Below are 19,484 nucleotides of genomic sequence, written 5' to 3'. Positions count from 1 at the left end.
CACAGACTGTTGTAGAGAAGCCCTGGGCTGTAGCATCCTTGTAACAGTGATGTGTCATTTTTGAGCTGATAGGTGTTCACTTCAGCGTACCTTTCATTCCTTGTTGTCAACATGACCTCTGATGAGCCCTTCGAGCTCTTCCAGACGAAGTCTCCTCATCAGAACAATGGAATCAATGCAATCTGTTGTTCCAGCATAAGAGTTTTGCTTTCAGAAATATTCTTTGAAACCCAATTATTTGAAAAGTGATTTAAAGGGCTGGAGAGGTGGCTCAGCAGCTTAGAGCACTTGTTCTTGTACAGGACCAGGTTCGATTCCCAGTGTTCCCACAATAGCTCACAATCACCCTTAATTCCTGTTTCAGGTTATCAGAAGCCCTCTTCTGACCCCTGTGGGCACCAAGCATACATCCATGCAGTTAAAAAGTCATACACATAAAATAAATCTAAAAAACAAAACAAAACAAAACAAAAAAATAAATGTAAGAACATTTTCTTTAGAAACTTCTGATAGAGCTTAAGAGAGCTGTACCGATTCCTGCATAGTCGGAGTAGTGTGTTGATGCTGAAGAGAAGGTAATTGTGTGCTACAGACAAAAGCCTGAAGGGTGGGAGACTGCATCCCACTCAGGCACTGTAACTGTTCCCTCTGCTGAGGCCTTCAAGGGTATTTGTGATGAAGCTGAGTGAATCTACTGCCAGCCACAGTGGGTATGGAATGGCACCTAAAGGCTCAGTGACCTCAGGTCCCCAATCAGGTGGCTGTCAACCCAATGCACACACTAACTTGTGTGTGTCACATACACAGTTTCTGACATGCCCGCTCCCCACGAGAACACCATGAGTTTTGATGGCGATGTTTTTATCTGGAAACCATTCAGTCCAATTTGATTTGTCTTTGAAGTGCATCATCCTCCCCCAGAAAAACGTTTAGCAACAAACTCTAGACCAAGGTGACCCAGTGTATCAGGTACTGATGCTGAGAGCTGGTCTGAGCATCTTTATCCAAAAACTCTGCCCCAGATCACTTTCATTCTTTCGACTCATGGTATATTAGTATTTTCTATTTGATAAAGTTCTAACTATAGAAAAATATAAAACCTTTCTCTATTGGGGAGCATCAGTTTGCATGCATGGTGTGTGTGTGTGTGTGTGTGTGTGTGTGTGTGTGTGTGTGTGTGTGTTNTGTGTGTGTGTGTGTGTTCCTGTGTACCCCATGTGGTGTGTGTGTGTGTGTGTGTGTGTTCCTGTGTACCCCATGTGGTGTGTATGTGTGTGTTTGTGTGTGTGTGTTCCTGTGTACCCCATGTGCCTGTGTATGAGCATTTGGAGGTCAGAACACTGCTAGAGTTCCCTGATCATTGTTTTATTACCTGGAGGGACAGCATGTAGTTTGTGTGGACTGTAGCTGGGGCTGGTCCTGCTCATCACTGATGCCCAGCGCTTAGACCCTAATAAATATTTCCTGCGTGAATGGATGGATTATCTATTAAGAAAATGTCTGTGCAACAGGAGCACAAGTATTCAGTATGCCCAATAATGAGTGTGATATGAGTTCTCGGTTCTATTCAAAGGGGACCAAATTCTGTGTCAGTCTGAGTTGTTGAACACTAAGTGGCCCCTGAGCTGGTCCGTTTGTAGACAGTCTTTTCTACAGCTTAAGGGATGCCTAGCAACACCAGTGCCTTATGTTTTAAGGTACCCAAGTCATCCATCCTTGTGTTACTGGTGTAGTGCAGTTTCCAGGGCTTATTTGATGTAGTCATCAGCTTCCTGTCACTTTTAAAAAAAATACCTGAAAAGACAACACACCTGAAAAAAAAATGCCTGGAAAGAGAAGTGGTAGTTATGGTTTACAGTTTCAGGGGTCTTAATGTGTGGACCCTTGGTCCTGTTGCCCTGGACCTGAGGTGGGGCAATGTGTACCTTTGTCCCCATTGCCTTGGGTCTGAGGTGAGGCTGAGAGTGATGGTGGGGTCACATGGAAGAACAAAGCTGCCACCTCAGGGTAGCCAGTAAGGAGAACAAAGAGGGAAAAGGGGGGCAGGGACAAGCTCCACCCTTCACAGGTTGGCTTCCACTGCCCCACTTTGTGCAGCTGGACCCTGACTTCTTATAGCCATTCAGTTAGGAATTCATCAATGGACTATCCGTCCAGCCACCAGGTTAGTGCCTCCATGATTCAACCACCTCCCAAGGCCACACCTCTGACCTTTGCTGCATATGGAATCCAACTTACAACAAATGAGTCTTTGGGTGGGCGTCACTTCATATTCAAACCATAATAGCTGGCCCCCTAAAATGCTACTTCTGCTGAATTACAGTGAGCTAGGCAAGATGGAAATAGGCGAGCCAAAAGCTTACTTCCCTTGTCTTCCCCTGCTCTCCTCTGTGTCCTTCCCCCGCCCCCTTGCTTCTTCAGGACTGCTGAGCCTTGTGAACTACTTTGGTTGTGCTCAAATGTTTCCAGCAGAAAATTACCCTCATCTATTTTAGGTTTAACTTGGCTCTTCAGAATGAAATGGTCTGATTAGCCTTATAATCATGGTGATGGTGGTGGTTGGGCACTCCAGAGAATCCTCCAGAACCAGTTTGAATACACTGGTAAACACGGTCACAGAGACACTGATCTTGGGATAAAATCACAGGGCACATTAGCTAATTCAGAGCAGAAATTAAGCCCAAGGATCAGCTAAAACCTATTCTTGTGCCCTAAAAGCTACAGAGATACCCTTATCGGAATGGACAATGCAGAGATGACCAGCAAAAACCTTGGGCAGTGGCAGCAAACAGGAACCTAGGTTCCTGTTAAAACTTGGCCTACAACCCATTTTATTCACTATGGTTTTTCTATATTTGAGAAACAACCTGGAAGGAGGTAGTGAAAGTAGAATGTTCATAATGAAATTGAAGATAAAAGAAATAATAAGGAAAGCAAAAGCCCACGGGTAACATTGGTATTGATTGAACATCTTAGAACACATTGTTTTAAGAGACTTGGGCATGCTTCCTATATGGAAAGTGAGGGACTCAGCTCAGCCACATAAGAATTAGAGTCTGAATATGAATCATGCCCACAAGCATCCCTGGGGGGCACTCTTTAGACATCTTGGGACTCTTTGGGGATATAGTGGTAGATTAGAACATATGGGGGTGTTATAAGTCAGCCATACCTGAGTTTAATGCTCAAGCTTACCTCAATGACATTGAGCAAATAAGTTCATGGTCCTCCTCCTCCTTTTCCTCCTCCTCCTTTTCCTCCTCCTCCTTTTCCTCCTCCTCCTTCTCCTCCTCCTCCTCCTCTTCTTCTTCCTCCTCCTCATTTTTCTAATTTGTATAAGTCTGAGTCATGAAGGCCTGTAATCTTAGTATTTAAGAGGCCAAGGTTGGAGGATTTCAAGGTCCTGACTGTCCTGAACTTGTAGGACCCAGTCTCAACAACAAAAGATCAACAGTGATTTGTATAAGCTTGCATAGAACAGCTGCCTTGTCTATTTGCTATGAAGGTCAACTAAGATTGCCTGGAAACAAAGATCATTGCCCAAAGCAGGCATGCAATCAATCCCATTATTCCTTTGCCTCCAATTGTCAGCTCCTATCAACAGCTGGACAGGATCTGGGCTAGGGAGAAGCAAGTCAGTGCCTCTGTCACTCTGAGAGCAAATTCTCCTAGGAAGTCACATGGTCCAGGCAGTATAGCTGAAGCAATGTCAGGCCAAGGGTGAGACATCTCAGATTAGATGTCCGTCTCCCTAACTTCATCCCCTGTACCACCTTAGCAATGATACACCTAAAACCCAGAAAGCACTGTCAATTCATTTAAATCTATTACTTCATCTATAGCACACTTGGAATTTGAACCCAGATATCTTGGCTCTGTACTTCAGTTGCCTGCAGAACAGCTTTCCTGCCCATCTCAGAGTGCTAACGTACCCCCCTGTACTACAGGTAGCCTCTGGACAGCTGAGCATCATTACCCGAAGTCTACAAGTGCTCTCAAAACCACAAGAGGACATATTTCAAATTTTCAGCACATTTCAAAACATTTACTATAGGACTTGCTTTACAGTCAGAGTTCAAGAAATAAATATTCATGAGTGGGGGGGGGAGAAGATTCTTGTGGCTTCGTAAGTTTAATGCAGAGAAACAGTCATAATAAACATTAACCCAGCAGAAGTGGCTAAATGCATTAATTTCACAACATGTTCTGCTCTTTAAGAAGTTAGCTGTTCAAGCTCCATGGGGAATCTTGAACTCACAGAGACTCACTCCCACTGTTTCAGAAGAGAAAATTGCCTGCCTCCACTGTGAGGGGAAGGTGGGTAGAGAGACATAATGGAGGCTGGGGAGGCAAGGGGAGTTGGTTGCAACAATGTGCTCTTTATAAACCAGGGTGATGGAAACAAAACTGATGCTCCTGATTCAGATGAGTGACAGCTCCTGCATGGTTCTGGCAGGACCTGAATCTACCCATCTCCTGGTCATGCCAATGTGGCCAGCCCATGCAACATACTTTCAAGCACTGAAAATGTTGTCATAAGAAGGCAATAGACTGGGCAAAGTTTTGGCCTATGAGTCTTTCCATCAGTAGTTCTTTGTCTTTTGATTGTTAGCAAGTTCCTTAATCCCAGACTGGGTAAAAGACAAGGGGAAGTCTGCTAGGAAAAAGAAGAAACTGGGGAAAGTCACCACCCATGTCAAGACTACCCACGCCCCTGCTGGATGACATCCACAGACAAGAGCAAGAGACACATCCATCTTCTCTCTAGGAAATGAGCATGTAAGCCTGGTCGCCAGAGGCCAAGTCTAGTTGAGCATGGTGAATGTACGGAGGAAATTATGGAGAAGTTTTGGACTTGTAGATCTGTTTCTATGAAGGCAATATCTTGAGCCCAGAGACTCCCAGCATTCACCCTCACTGTTCTCTTCTTCTTCAGGGGAAATCTGTGCATTCAAGATCCACGGACAGGAGCTGCCCTTTGAGGCTGTGGTGCTCAATAAGACATCTGGAGAGGGCCGACTTCGTGCCAAGAGTCCCATTGACTGTGAGCTGCAGAAGGAGTACACATTCATCATCCAGGCCTATGACTGTGGTGCAGGGCCTCGGGAAGCAGCCTGGAAGAAGTCACACAAGTGAGCTCCCTGTCTCCCACTTCCGCCCTGGCCCACCCACTCCCATTTATTCTGTTTAACTGTTCTTTAAGTATGTCCACCCAAGGATCACACCAGCGGTATGCTTGGAAGGTGGTTTAAAACTCCCAATTCTATTAGCATTCCTTTGCCTAGGAGCAGGAAGTGGGCTATGGTGGTGGTGGTTGGGGGGAGGGGTATTCATATTATAACTGGTCATATTGGAAAAAGACCCAGATGTGGCCCAGGTGATGCCGCATGCTCCCAGAGCATTTACACGAGCTGATTTTTCTACCCCAGAAATACTGTGCCTGCTTTTCTTCTCTGGAAGAGACTCTTAGACCACCTCCAGGATTGAGCATAAGCAGTGCTTCCTCTAGGAAGCCTTCCCTAACCCATCCCTCCCTCAGACCCAGGCTAAACTTCGCTCCACATTTCTCCAAACTCCTTTGTTTCTCTCTTTCACATACTTCTCACCTTGAGTCAACACTGCTCTCTCTCCCTTATGGAGTTCAGTTCAGAGCATAACACAGTTAACTTCTTCCTGAGTGGAGGAAGGAGTGGATAGATGAAGGGGATTGGGAAAAAGGAGAAAATCGAGAGGGAATGTATTGCCTGGGGTGAGCATTAGGGAATTATGGGAAATGGGGAAGATTTGTTCAGCATCAAGGCAAGGGCAGGCTGCTCTGGTTGATACCCAGAGGGAGGGGAAAGAGAGCACTCAGGTAACCATTGTCCTGAGTGCCTTGGGCTGGATCAATGCCCCCAAATACATGGTGTGATTCCTTCTTTACCATGCATTCTTCTTTCTGATTGGTGCTCCAGGGCTGTGGTCCACATCCAGGTGAAAGATGTCAATGAGTTCGCACCCACCTTCAAAGAGCCAGCCTACAAGGCCATCGTCACAGAGGGCAAGATCTATGACAGCATCCTGCAGGTAGAAGCCATTGATGAGGACTGCTCCCCCCAGTACAGCCAGATTTGCAACTATGAAATTGTCACAACGGATGTGCCTTTTGCCATTGACAGAAATGGTAAGTATCCTGAAAAGATCCCAGTACTGTCGAGGAGACAAATTCACTGTCCCTGCTTTCAAGACCAAGAAGGGCCTCAAATGGTACCTCCCTAGAGACCCTGTCTCTAGCTAGACACCATGATCCAATTCTGCACCTGAGTTGATGGCTCATTATACTTAGAATCTTTTTATGTCTAAACTACTGCCAGAAAATCTGAGGAACTTTGATAAATGTGGTCTGGAGAACTCATAATCTCACACATTTGAATACAAAACAAAGATGGTGTCTGGAATAATTATTTATTATCTAGGTGTGTGCCTCATCATCAACCTGAGCATGTGTGGATGCCTTTCAGTATTCTTAGTTAGAACATGAGCAAACACACACACACACACACACACAATCACATCTGGATGCCTTTCAGTATTCTTAGTTAGAACATGAGCACACACACACACACACACACACACCCAGTCACATCTGGATGCCTTTCAGTATTCTCAGTTAGAACATGAGCACACACACATGCAATCACATCTGGATGCCTTTCAGTATTCTTAGTTAGAACATTAGCATACAAACACCCCCAATCACATCTGGATGCCTTTCAGTATTCTTAGCTAGAACATGAACACCCCAATCACTACCATGACAACTTGCTTTCTGCTCCCAGGGAAATAGATACTAACAGAACTGTGAATTCTAAACCACCTTCCAACCATAACTTTGTTAAGAAATCTTAAGAACTCTTGCCAACTTTCCCTTTGAGAATTTCAACTGTAGCAGGGCCTTCTTCCCAGTCTGAATTGAATTGAAAATGATCCCATAAAACTATTTGGATATTTCTCATCACCGTTAATATGAGTCTTATTATAATCTACACACAGCCAGAGGTCCAATCAACTCAGTCCACCTGGCCTATAACTTGATTGTAATGAAGTAATACTATTTGCTGATTACATGGCTCAACTGTCACTATGAGTTGTGTGCGTGTGTATATATTATCCCCACTTTGTTTCAGATAACATTTGAGTAGCACGGAAGGCTGCAAAGGTTGCAAGAAGCATTCTGTAACCGAGTGTTAGGTTTAGCAAGGGGCTCAGAGTGGAGCTAGAATAGAACTCAAGAGGGATGCAAGCTCACCTCATGGAGGGTTACCAAACAGAGAGAGAGAGAGAGAGAGAGAGAGAGAGAGAGAGAGAGAGAGAGAGAGAGAGAATATTATGAGAAAATGGAGAGTAAAACCATGTACAAAGCATGCTAGGAACTGGAGTTAGACCAAAAATTAGATTTGAGACTCTTTCTAGCCAATCTACAGGGGAAACAAATTAGTCACTCCTAAGTCTTCAGGGTCCTTCATAGTACTGAGGTTAGAGGGAAGCTTATCTGTGATATAATCTGCATCCTCAAACAAGAGCAGGGTCCAAAGAGTCAGGGACCTTCACCCCGACCTTCCAGTAGCTTCCCATATGATCTGCCTAATGGTCAGGACAAAAGGCTAAAGGGCATGGGACTAAGAGTTACCTGTCTGGACATCATTATTCCTAATTGTACAGGGCAGGAGATCTGTGCCCAGGAAAGAGAAGATGGGAATACTGAAGTGAAGATAGAACCATCCAGACCCTCACAGCTTCTTTACTAAGCCAAGCCTACAGGCTGTTGTGTACCCACTATACACACACACACACACACACACACACACACTTGGGAATTTGGGCTATGACAAGTACATGGTAAATAGCAAGACATCTGAGTGGAGACATCTGTGATTGGTGGTCAAGCTCCACTTAGCCTCTGGTCCTTGTTCTCAAGAGCTCCCAGGGAAAGATAAGATGCAAATGCTTCCATCTGAGGGTAAACTGCCCCAGTCACGAAGATAATTACTCACCTTGATGAGCCATTCCGCTAACATATGCCAATTTATTTCCCTGGCTGTCTCATTAAAAGTGAGTAATGGGCCTTTGCCAGGCCTCTGCCGGCAACTTTGGTTTACAATGTCAAGATGGTGAGGAGAGTTGGCTCTTCTAGAGAGTGTGGGTCCCCAGCAGAGACGGTTACAAAAGCAGCTATCCAAGCCATGAAGACAGGACCTGGGCAGCTCCCAGGCTAATGAGCTTCCCAGCAGGCCCTTATCCATCACTTCTGTGGCGACCTTCTCAGCTCCTTGAGGTTCTTTGCCTGTGAGCAAATCATAGCCAGTGTGACTGAATGTTAGGTACTTCCCTTGGCTACAGGTTCTCCACAGTCTTCATCCCACAGCTAAATAGATGCCCCCAGGCTCTTTGCTTTGGGGGAGAAAGAAAAAACACAGAAGCAGGAAGGGTGGAAGACACTAGGTAGAGTCAGAATGACCTCCTATACCCACAGACCCACCTCTTTCACCCGTAGACCCTTGTACTCCTTCCAGGTCAAGCCATGGCAGTATCAACCCAAAGTCATTGTGGGGTTCTGAAGCCATGGATGGGGGTGTATTCGGAGCACTCACCAGATAAGCAGTGCTGAGCAAGGCTGCTATCTACAGTCCTTGGATATTTCTTCCTGTGACTTGGGCATGGAGACGGCCACTCTCCATGCAATCTGGGCTGAGATGATGGGCATATAACGATCAAGTGAGGATTTTACCACCATCTTGGAAAGTTCTAGTTCTGGGCTAGGTGGTATACAGTCTCCACCTGCCGGCTCTAGGCCAGCCTCTCTTTGATAATAAGAACCTGGATCCCTGTTTTCATTAGACAAGTGGAAAAACTGAACCCCAAGGCAAGAAGATTTCCTAATTACTGTTGGCCCTTGGGACTTACCACTACAAACTTCTTCCTCAATGATAATTGAAAGGAACAGATTGGAGTTTAGGTCCATGAACGTAGTGTCGGATAAGATCACCAAAGAGACAGAAAAGGGGGGGCGGGCCCAGTTTGTTCCCCCAACAAAGAGCAAGTACACAGCCATGCATAAACACAAACAGATATCTCGGACAGCTTGAGATTGTAGTAAGAAATTACAAGACAATGAAAACATATTAAGCATAACTTCACAAAAATTGGGTAAGAGCATCAGTTTCATTTCACCTACGTCATCTCTTCCCACAGATGGGTGGTGCCCAGCACAGAGAAGAAATTCCTTTGCTCACAAATTTCTCTCACAGAGGAAAGTATAGCACACTAAACTAAATAGTGTCCCCAGTCTTTCAAAAACAGTTCCCAGGTGACTTACTTCAGCATCATCCCACCCCTGGTACACATATACAGACAATTGACCCAATCTCTGTTGCTGGCTACCATGAACAAAATGGGTAAACAAAGCTTGTCTTTATAATAGGGTATTGCACATTACCAGCCTTATGCCTGAAGCTGTGTGGATGTATCCTACCCATACCCATACCCAGTTGACCTTACCTCAACTCATGTCATCATGCAAATTACTGCTGCCAGTTAGATGCTCAGCATCTGTTATGTCAGCTACTTGGCACAGTTACCCTGAGGATACCAAGATGCCCCTCTGCCACAATATCCATTGCAATACCAAGGGCTACATATTGCTGATGTTGCAAACCCCAACATTCCTGATCCAAGACATCATGTTCTTCTTTCATACCTGGATCCACGTGCTTGACACTAAGTATGATGCCACAGTGTTTCTACTAAACCCACATAGTGAAGGTCTTTCATTTCTGAAGCCATTCCCAAAAGTCTCGAAATGGTGGCTGAGCTTGTTTCAACTGCTCAGGCAGCTACTGAAGGCTGCAAGAGTCATTCTCACCTCCCACATATCATTTCAGTTCCAGGGGAACCAATGCCCTCTTCTGGCCTCTATACAAGTATGCATGTGGTACATAGACATACATGCAGGCAAAACACACAGAGATAAAAATAAAACAAAATTAGTTAAAGTATTTTAAACATTATGGACCAGGAGAAAATGATGTACAATATAGAAAGCAATAAAAACAGCAATAACAAAAAACCCCGCCAGCAAAGAATACTTTACCTGGCAAATCCGTTCTTCAAAAATGAGAAAGATAATGACTTTACAAGATGAACGAAAAAGTAGAGAGTCCACTTCCTCTAGACATATCTTACAAAAAAATGATGAGTCATCCCTTGAGCTGAAGCAAAATGATGATATTTAATAATATCAAAACATATGAAAGTCATTGGTACTAATAACTCCACATCAAATTTACAGAATTCTGATACTGATGTAATGGTAGATAAATTACTTACAAATACATATTAAAGGCAAAAGTACTAAGACTAAGTCTAAGATAGTATATGAATAAATACAAAAGCAGAAAAACTCTGACTCCCAAAATACACACTTAAAGAGAGAAGTTACAGAGATTCTACTGAAGTTAAGCTGTTGTTAGTTTTTAAAAGACTAGCATCACTATAAGACATTTCATATAAATCTCTTAGCAACTGAAAAGTAAATTCTTGTAGTAAAAGGGAAAACAATAAAAGTACACTACTATAGAAACTTATCAAGTCACAAAGAAAGTAAACTGAAGCAGCGAACAGAATCAGGATCTGGAGAATAATTTACAATAACAATATTAAGTCCTGATGTACTGATAATTACTTTAAATATAAATGGACTAAATTCAGCAATCAAAATTCACATAGTGATTAAATGAGAAGAAGAGGGTCAATATTTAATGATAAGGATTGATTTATCAATAGGCTAACACAATTGTTAAAAAAGTACATGCTTGTAGCGTTAAAGCATCTACATATACAAAGCAAAAACTCACAGATCTGAAAGAAGAAACAAGCAATAATACAATAATAGCAGGAGTCTTTAATACCCACCTTTAGAAATGGACAGATCATCTGGGTAGAAAATCAATAAGAAAGCATTGCACTTAAATTATACTTTAAAGCTCAGCATACACAGAACATTTTCTCAACAGCAGCAGACCACAAAGCACACAGGAGTCAGATTCAGGATAGAGAGAAGACTGGAGCACAAACCAGCTTTAAGTTTAAGAATAAAATCACATCAACCACAGCTGTATGAAACTAGAGAATAAAAGCAGAAGAGCTAATGATGGAATGTTCACAAGCTAGAAATCACTTAACATCCACCTGACCAATCAGCGGGTAGAGGATTACCAACAGGGGATGGAAGACTCTCTGGAGATAGATGAGAGTTGACATGTAACACATCCAGACTTAAACTGTTGAAAAAGCAATTCTAAGAAGGCAATTTATGGTGGCAAGAATCAGTTTTTTTAAAAAAGGACAGAAAACTTAAAACAACTTGCTGTTGAACCTCATCAAAATATAAAAAGAACAAAGAAAGTAAAAAAATTAGCAGGAAGGTTGACTAACCATGATCAATACAGAATAAGTGAAAAAAAAAAACAGACAATCAATAGAAAATAAATCGGAGAAGGATATTCTGTAAAGATTAAACAGACAAACCTTTAGCTACAGCAGAGGGATGAAAAGGAAATGAGAAACTGGATACTGCAGAAATACAAAGGAAAGTAAGATAGTGCTAAACATAACTATGCCCCAACCAACCGACTAACCTAAAGAATTAATTCCTTCTTAGGATCATATCATGTACCAAGACTAAGTAAGCAAAATGAGCAAGGAGGTTGAATCAGTAACTTTAAAATGTGGTCTTCTATACATGGACGACCAGGACTTGATAGCTTCCCAGCCATCTACAAATATTTCAAGCCTAACTAGAACCAGTTCTTCTCAAATTTGCCTTCAAAAATTAAAGCTGAGAAAGTACTTCCCAGCTTATTTTAAAGGCTGACGTTACCTCTGTACCGAAATCAGATAAGGATACTACATCACAAAATCAGGGGTGCATCAATATCCACAAGGAACGTAGAAGCAAAAGTCATCCTCACCAAAATCCAGGCAGACTGCCTTGGTTTCTATTCCTGTTGTGATCAAATGTTCTGACAGAAGTGACTTGGTGGAGAAAGGGTTTATTCTGGCTCACAGTTCAAGCACAGTCCATCTTGGTGGAGAAGACGAGGCAGCTGGTTATATCTCTTTAATAGTGCTGATCTCCTTGGCAGCTAATTACAGCTGCTTTGTTGCTTCTCTTCTTGTCTGGAACTCTAAGCTTACTCATATACCTTTTCTCTGCCAAACAATTTATCTTTAAGTTCAACTTTATACAAGTTCTCATGAAGCAGCAGAAGGAAGCCATATTCTTGGACCAAATTTGATACAAATTGACCCTAGCTCAACTCTCCCTGTGTTCCCCCTCTGAAACCTTATGAACCAGGCCTCTACTTATCTGTGTTTCTTCCAGTATTGTCTTTAACCCCCACCACCGCCAGAGTGTCCCATTAAGCTCTTTCTACAGTGTTCAAGATATTTTATAACCCAGAATTTCAACATGTTCCAAATTCCTCCCACAAACCAGTCCCAAAGGCCTAAAAACTACACAGTCAAGTTCATCTTTCCTACTACATAGCAAGTCCCCATTTACCAATATAAAACTGTATCTTAGTTACTGTCTCACTTCTGTGATTAAGATACCTTCACACAAGCAATTGAAGGAGAAAGAATTTACTTCACCTGATTCTTCCCAGGAGCTTTTCTTACTTAGTGCTCCGTTGCTGTGAAGGGATACCATGACCACAGCAACTCCTATAAAGGAAAACATTTCATTGGGGCTGCCTTACAGTTTCAGTGGTTCAGTTCATTATTGTCATGGGGGGAAGCATGGTGGCACACGGGCAGACATGGTGCTGGAGAGGTAGCTGAGAGTTCTACATCTGAAAGGCAGTAAGTAGGAAGAGAGAGTGACACTGGGCCTGGCTTGAGCATCTGAAACCTCAAAGCCCACTCCCAGTAACGCACTTCCTCTAAGAAGGCCACACCTACTTCAGTGAGGCCACACTTCCAAACCCCTGTCAAGTAGTGCCACTCCCCAATGACCAAGCATTCAAATCTATGAGCCTATTGGTAAGGGAACTCTTATTCAAACCACCACAGAGCTGCAGGCATATAAAGCATGGTGTCAGGAACAGGAAGGTGGCTGCTCATATTGTATCCCCACTCAGGAAGCAGAGGGTCAACAGGGAATGGTGATGGGCTATAAAGCCTTAAGGCTCACCCCCAGAGACCCACCTCCTCCAGTGAAGCACCTTTCAAAATAGAACCATCAGTTAAGGAGGAAGAAACAAAATACATGAAACTGTTGGGGACATTTCACATTCAAAGCATAACACACACTAAATTCAATAACATAATAAAAAATTATACAAGTGAATCAGTGTGAATTTTATCATTTTGTACAAAATGATCAAGTGAAATTTATCTTTGGGATATATAGAAGATTATCAAATCAAAGACAAGAAAACCATATGAACATTTGGATAGATGCAGAAAATGTAATTGACAAAATATTTAATACTTTTTCATGATAGAACACAAACTTCTTAGCAAACCAAGAGGACAGGCAGCAAGGCAAGAAAAAAAAACATTTAACTAAAAATCAAAATAAAGGAATCAACAAAGCAGAAAAGCAGCCTACAGAATAAAGCCAATATTTGAAAGCTGTATGCACAGTAACGAGTTATGCAACACATACACAGGACTCATCACACTCATTAGGAAAATAAATGCCAAGCACCTGAATAGATTTTCTCCCAAAGAAAACATAAAACAGCCAGCAGGCATGAGAAAAGATATTCAGTGTCACCAACCACAAATGAAACACTAATTAAAAACCTCAATGAGATGTCACCCCTCAACTGTCAAACTGCCTTTATCAAAAAGCCAATAGAGTCATATATATATCCATCCATTACAGACAACGAAAGTATATTACTATATAATCTTAACACCCCCAGTCCTGGGAAATAAGGTGGCTTTCTTGAACGATTCTAAGAGTTATAATGCATGACCATAATTTATTACAACAAAATTTGCAATAGTCAAGATACGGAACCCTTGGGTGTCTGTAGAGAGATGAATAGAAAAGAAAATGAAAGAGATTTGCATGCACGCACGCAAGCACGCACGCAAGCGTGCATGCACACACAGTGATACGTATGGACATGTACATTGCAAAATTATTCAATCTTAGAGGATGGGACATGGCTCTTGTGCAACAAGTTGATATCATATGGGGCATCACATTCGGTGAAATAAGTGAGAGAAGAACAAGTAACATATGATCTCATATACATGTGATGCTAGAAAATGTTGAATTCATGGTAATAGAGAGTTTACCAGTATTTGCTAGGGATTTGGGGGTGGAATAAATAGAAGACATCAGTCAGAGTGTCTAAGCATTCAGTTATATGGGGAAATCAGTATTGGGGACCTAATGACAGCATGTCAAACACTGTTGCTATGAATTATATGTATTACAATTTGAATATTGATGAGTATAGATCTCAAGTATTCTCAAACATGTCCAGATAACTACGTGAGGTGTAACTATATCAAATATTAAAGTATTGACTATGGGAGTCATTTCAAGGAGTTCAGTTATATCAAACTGTCACACTATACACTTGTTATGATATAGATAGAAATAAGTACCCAAAAGATTCCTATATTAAGACTTGGTAAGATAGTGAACCCAAACACTGAGAGCTGATTGGCTTAGGAAGACTTAGGCCTCCTCGGTAGATGAACTTTCTGATGGCGTTGTTAGGAGGGTGTGGGAACTGAGTGTGGGTCTGCTTGAAAGAAGTAGTATGCCTGGTCATTCACTGGTCATATACCTTTCTGTGTAGGGTGTATCTTGTCCACAGCCCTTCTCCTGGCTTTCTCGGCTTCCTGGCCCACTATGAAGCAAGCATCTTTGCCAGCCCAAAGCTCTTGACATTCTGCCTCATCTTGGGCCCTAAAGTGATGGAGTCACCTGACCACAGACTAAAACCCTGAAACCATGACTCCAGATCTACCTCTTCCTCTTTTGAATTGTTCCTGTCAGACGTAGGTCACAGTGACTGAAAGGCTAACAACACGATACCCTAAACATACAGGGTTTGTCACTTGTACCTGATAAATGTGAGGAAGGCTCACAAATGCTTCCTCCCCTGGGAGGAGCAGGGATGAGTCCTTGACACCTTAGTTCAGCCTTGTCTCGAAGGTGTATCAATAAACTTGGAACTGAACATGAGTGAATTAGTACGACAAGGAACTTGCTGGGATGTAACACCTAGAGGGAATCGCATCGCACATGTCTGCAGTTTGTTGTCCTTTGCCATTTTCCTAGACCAAGTTTTAGAGGAGGGATTGATTCTGAAAAGGTCTGGGCAATTTCACAGGCACTGCCATAGATCACCAGGCACATTTGCAGGAGGGTGGCCACAGCTGAAATGCCAGCCAGCAGGAGCAGGAAGAGCAGTGTGCCGACTTCACCCTTCTCTCCTACAGTTAATTTTTTAAAAACATAAAAGCAATAATGACTTAATTAATATGTGAGGTAAATTCTGATTGGCCGTTAAGGGTTAACCTCCAAGTTCACGTAGACTTTGATAAACAGACCCAGGACTAGCAGCTTACCTAAGTTTACTGTGGCCCCACTTCTGGTAAGCAGCCAGGCGGTGGAAACTAACTCTTAGGTGGAGTGAAAGATACATTTGCAACAGACACACAGATGGTGAGGTTTTTGTTTTTGTTTTTTTTTTGGTCCCCTCTCTGAGCTTTCAAAGCATTTTTAAATGTGTGTCTTCTCCCCAAACAACCCTCTCCCACGCAACAGTGGGCCACATTATTGTACCCTCATTTGTGACCTAATGTTTCAAGTTCTTTGCTTTGAAAGTCATTTGTGCATGCATGGAGGTGGCGGTGGTGGAGAAAGTGAATTAGTCTCCCAGACAGTTTCATTAAGACTTGTTCCGGAAGTAGAGCTGCAACAAATTGAGCTAAAGATTCCGTTTGTGTGTTTATTTTTCCGCTACAATCAATAGTGCTTTGTCAGCTTAATGCTACACCAATTGTCAACCCCCAGCCTTCTTCCTCTTTTAAGTGGCGTGCATTTCTGGAGTCATTTCATTCTAAAGAAAGAGAAACACTTCTGTTCAGAATTCAATCTGGTGCTGCAGAAATATTTCTTGTGATGAATTTAAGCTTCTTCCACTTGGCAGCGTCCCTCCCTGTGTTGAGGACAGCCACAGACCAGTTCGTAGAATCCATAGGATAGTGGTTCTCAACCTTTCGAATGCTGCCACCATTTAATACAGCTCCTCATTTTGTGGTGACTCCCAACCATAAGATTATTTTTGTTGCTGCTTCATCACTATAATTTTGCCATTGTGATGAATCTGTGTAAATATCTGTGTTTTCCATTGGTCTTGGGTGAGCCCTGTGAAAGGCTCGTTCCTTCCCTAAAGGGATTGGGACCATCAGATTGAGAATCGCTACCATAGATCAGGACTGCTACAAATCCCAGGAGCTGTTCCAGACCTGTACAGGCCTTCAGAGTAAAGCCAATGTGGGAAAGGAAGTACAAGGAGTTCTGCACTTCAGACAGAAATACAGAAGGGTAGCCACCCTGCTTTCACTCAGATAATAAGGTCCTGAATCAATATCTGTTGTGTTTTCAAAAATATCTGAGAACGCACAGCAAAGGTGTGTTTCTGCCCCAGTGTCTTGGGTGCCTTTTGTTCTCTGACAATGAACAGACTCCACTTCCCCGCCAGAATGTGCTGGGAGATGTGATTGCTGAACCAGATTCCCCAGTCTTCAGAGCAAAGTTGGGTTTTCTAAGATTCTGTTGTTATTGTTGTTGTTGTTGTTATAGCTAGCACACTGCTCCAATCTGGATGGATAATATTTAAGTGTTGAAATAAAGTACTAGGGAAATATAAAATAGATGTCAGACGTAGCCAGTCTGTGTTTGTTGATTTGTTTTCTTGTTTCTGTTTTCATAATTTCACTTTGGGGTAAGAAAAGATAACATCTGAGCTTGTATTTGTTGTCAGTGCCAAAAATCAAAAGGGGAGAGAGAGAGAGAGAGAGAGAGAGAGAGAGAGAGAGAGAGAGAGAGAGAGAAGGAAATGGTTCCCAGAAATTAAAGATCTTAGTGTCTAGCACTAAACACTTAAAAGTATTGGCCTTTATTCACACACACACACACACACACACACACACACACACGGGAATCAAATAACATTCCATCAAAAACCAAAACCAAAACAAAACAAATGAACAAAAACGCAGCCAGTCTCAGTTTTGCTCATTAGTGACCAAATATTTATTTCTGATCATAATATTAAATTCCTCGGAGCAAACAGCCATGAACGGCTCTGGATGCATTGTTTGGTCTCTCTTGGAGAAGAAAAATGTCTCTTTCCTCGGGGCGAGGAATCTGTTATTCTGTGCAGCTTTCAGAAGGGAGGTCACACATTTTCTTATTGATTTTACTTCCTATTTGGTAGCGAAATAATGTGAGAAGAAGCAGTGAGCGTTCCTGGCGACGAGCCCAGATGCTAAAAGTGACGTGCCAGGCTGTTGTCTAGATTCCATCTCTTTCCCAGAATCCTCATGGTAGATGGGTACTCTGCCCCTCATCAGAGGCACACGTGAGCACTTTCAGGGTAGCTCTCTGGCAGCCCACGACTTGGAAGCACAGGCCGGTTGGACTCCAGATGTTGCTTGGAATTCTCTAGCTGCCCCATTGCACAAAGAGATGGCCCTACCCAGTGGTCCCCTGGAACCTACCTTCAAAGCACAAGGGGATTATAGGTGGCAGCTGTGTGCCCATTTACCTTCGGTTTCCCAAAGAGGTGGGGGCCGTCATTACATTCCTTCTCAAGGCCGCTGGGATGGGAAAGAGAACTAGAGTAAGTGCGGCCTACGCTACGTGATCAGAAATGAGTGTGTGTGTTTCTGTTCTTCAGGCAACATCAGGAACACCGAGAAGCTGAGCTATGACAAGCAACATCAGTACGAGATCCTGGTAACTGCTTATGACTGTGGACAGAAACCCGCCGCTCAGGACACCCTGGTGCAGGTGGACGTGAAACCAGTGTGCAAACCTGGCTGGCAAGGTGAGCCTGAGTTTTGTTAGTCCTGCTATGTGAAGGCAACTTGACCTGGGGCACAGAGGGGACTGGGTGTGCCCACAGATCTCACAGCACTTGTCTAAGGGGAATTTTAAAGTATAGTTGTGTATTCTCATAACGTATCCGTGGTATAATCTGCATTTTACAGTTAAGAATGTCAGAGACAACTCAACTCTAACCACAGATATTGTGAGGAGATACTGTCAGGGTCTGTTGACCTTACCCAAGAGTGCCGAGCCTGACCGACCGACATGCAGCAAGTTCTGCACCACTGCTCAACACATAGGGATTGTCTGCTGATCCTCATGCATACCACCCAGGGGATGGGAGAGAAAGATGGAGCCTCTGTTTGAGGGGGTTTCTGGAAGCCCCGTGCAGGGAAGGGAAACAGTGGCCCTCAGTGGAGCTTCCTTTTGTGTCAGTTTAGATCTTTCAGGAAGCAAAGACAGAACACGTCGAGTCATCTCGTGGGCGACTGGCTGAGAGGGAAGTAGGGAAGGCAAGGGCAGCTGCGTAGATGGCTCTTGCAGAGAACCACGTGGTCTTTAGAATAGTGACAATCGCTCTGAGTGGCATCCCTGGATCTGGTGATCAAGGAGGGATGCTCGACTTGTCTCTGTGCCTCAGGTTTGGTGCAGACTTGCTCTGTTTCTACTGCATGTGTTGGGGGGTGCTACTGCTCAGTCTTAATTCCTCATAATCCATGGTGCTTTGCAAGGCCACTCCTCTGGCGGCTTCTGCTTGCTGCTTCTTAATGATGTGCCTTTAAGCCTCTGGCCTCACTATCCATCCCCTCTCTATTAGTCACTCACGCCTCTATCAAGCACTCCGACGCCAAACCACGCTGTAGTATCTGTAGTATCAGCCACTCATTCTTAGTACAACCCAGCACAGCTGGACTGGGCAGTCATAATGCAGAGACACCTGTGGCTGAGACACTGCCTGGGCTGTGTCTGCTCAGAAGGCAGCTCACCGTAAGCTTCCACAGCACAGCCTGCGCTCCCGTAAACTTAGAGGAAGAGAGCTGGGAGCCCAGGCGCTCATCTCTGGTATACTGTGTGTCTGTATGTGTGTGTCTATGTGTTTGTGCATGTGCGTGCGCAAAACAAAGTGGATCAGTCTGCTTAGAATCAAGCAATAGCAGAAGAGGGACGTGCTAGCCAGACATAGAGGCACATACCTGCAATATCATCACTGAAGAAGGTGAAGTAGAGGGTTAGGAATTTGAGGCCAGCCTGGGCTATGGAGCAAAACTGTGTCTCAAAAACAAACAAACAAACAAAAAAAAAAATCCACCTACCCCTGACAGTAATCCATGAATGAAGGAACGAAAGAAAGAAG

The 19,484-nt window shown here is 43.3% G+C and overlaps 1 protein-coding gene across 3 annotated transcripts in view; it reads left to right on the top strand.

The window, feature by feature from the left end:
- The window catches only part of Clstn2 (calsyntenin 2), a 585,486-nt gene that overhangs the window by 442,224 nt on the left and 123,778 nt on the right, over positions 1-19,484 (top strand). For all 3 annotated transcript variants that reach the window (XM_021206691.1, XM_029543014.1, XM_029543015.1), the window contains exons 3-5: positions 4,937-5,132; positions 5,955-6,163; positions 17,979-18,128. In XM_021206691.1, coding sequence (XP_021062350.1) covers positions 4,937-5,132; positions 5,955-6,163; positions 17,979-18,128 — 555 coding nt within the window. The remainder of the gene's footprint in view (positions 1-4,936; positions 5,133-5,954; positions 6,164-17,978; positions 18,129-19,484) is intronic.

Source organism: Mus pahari, chromosome 10 (genome assembly GCF_900095145.1).
Source record: "Mus pahari chromosome 10, PAHARI_EIJ_v1.1, whole genome shotgun sequence".
NCBI lineage: Eukaryota > Metazoa > Chordata > Mammalia > Rodentia > Muridae > Mus > Mus pahari.
This window is presented reverse-complemented; position numbering and strand designations above follow the sequence as displayed.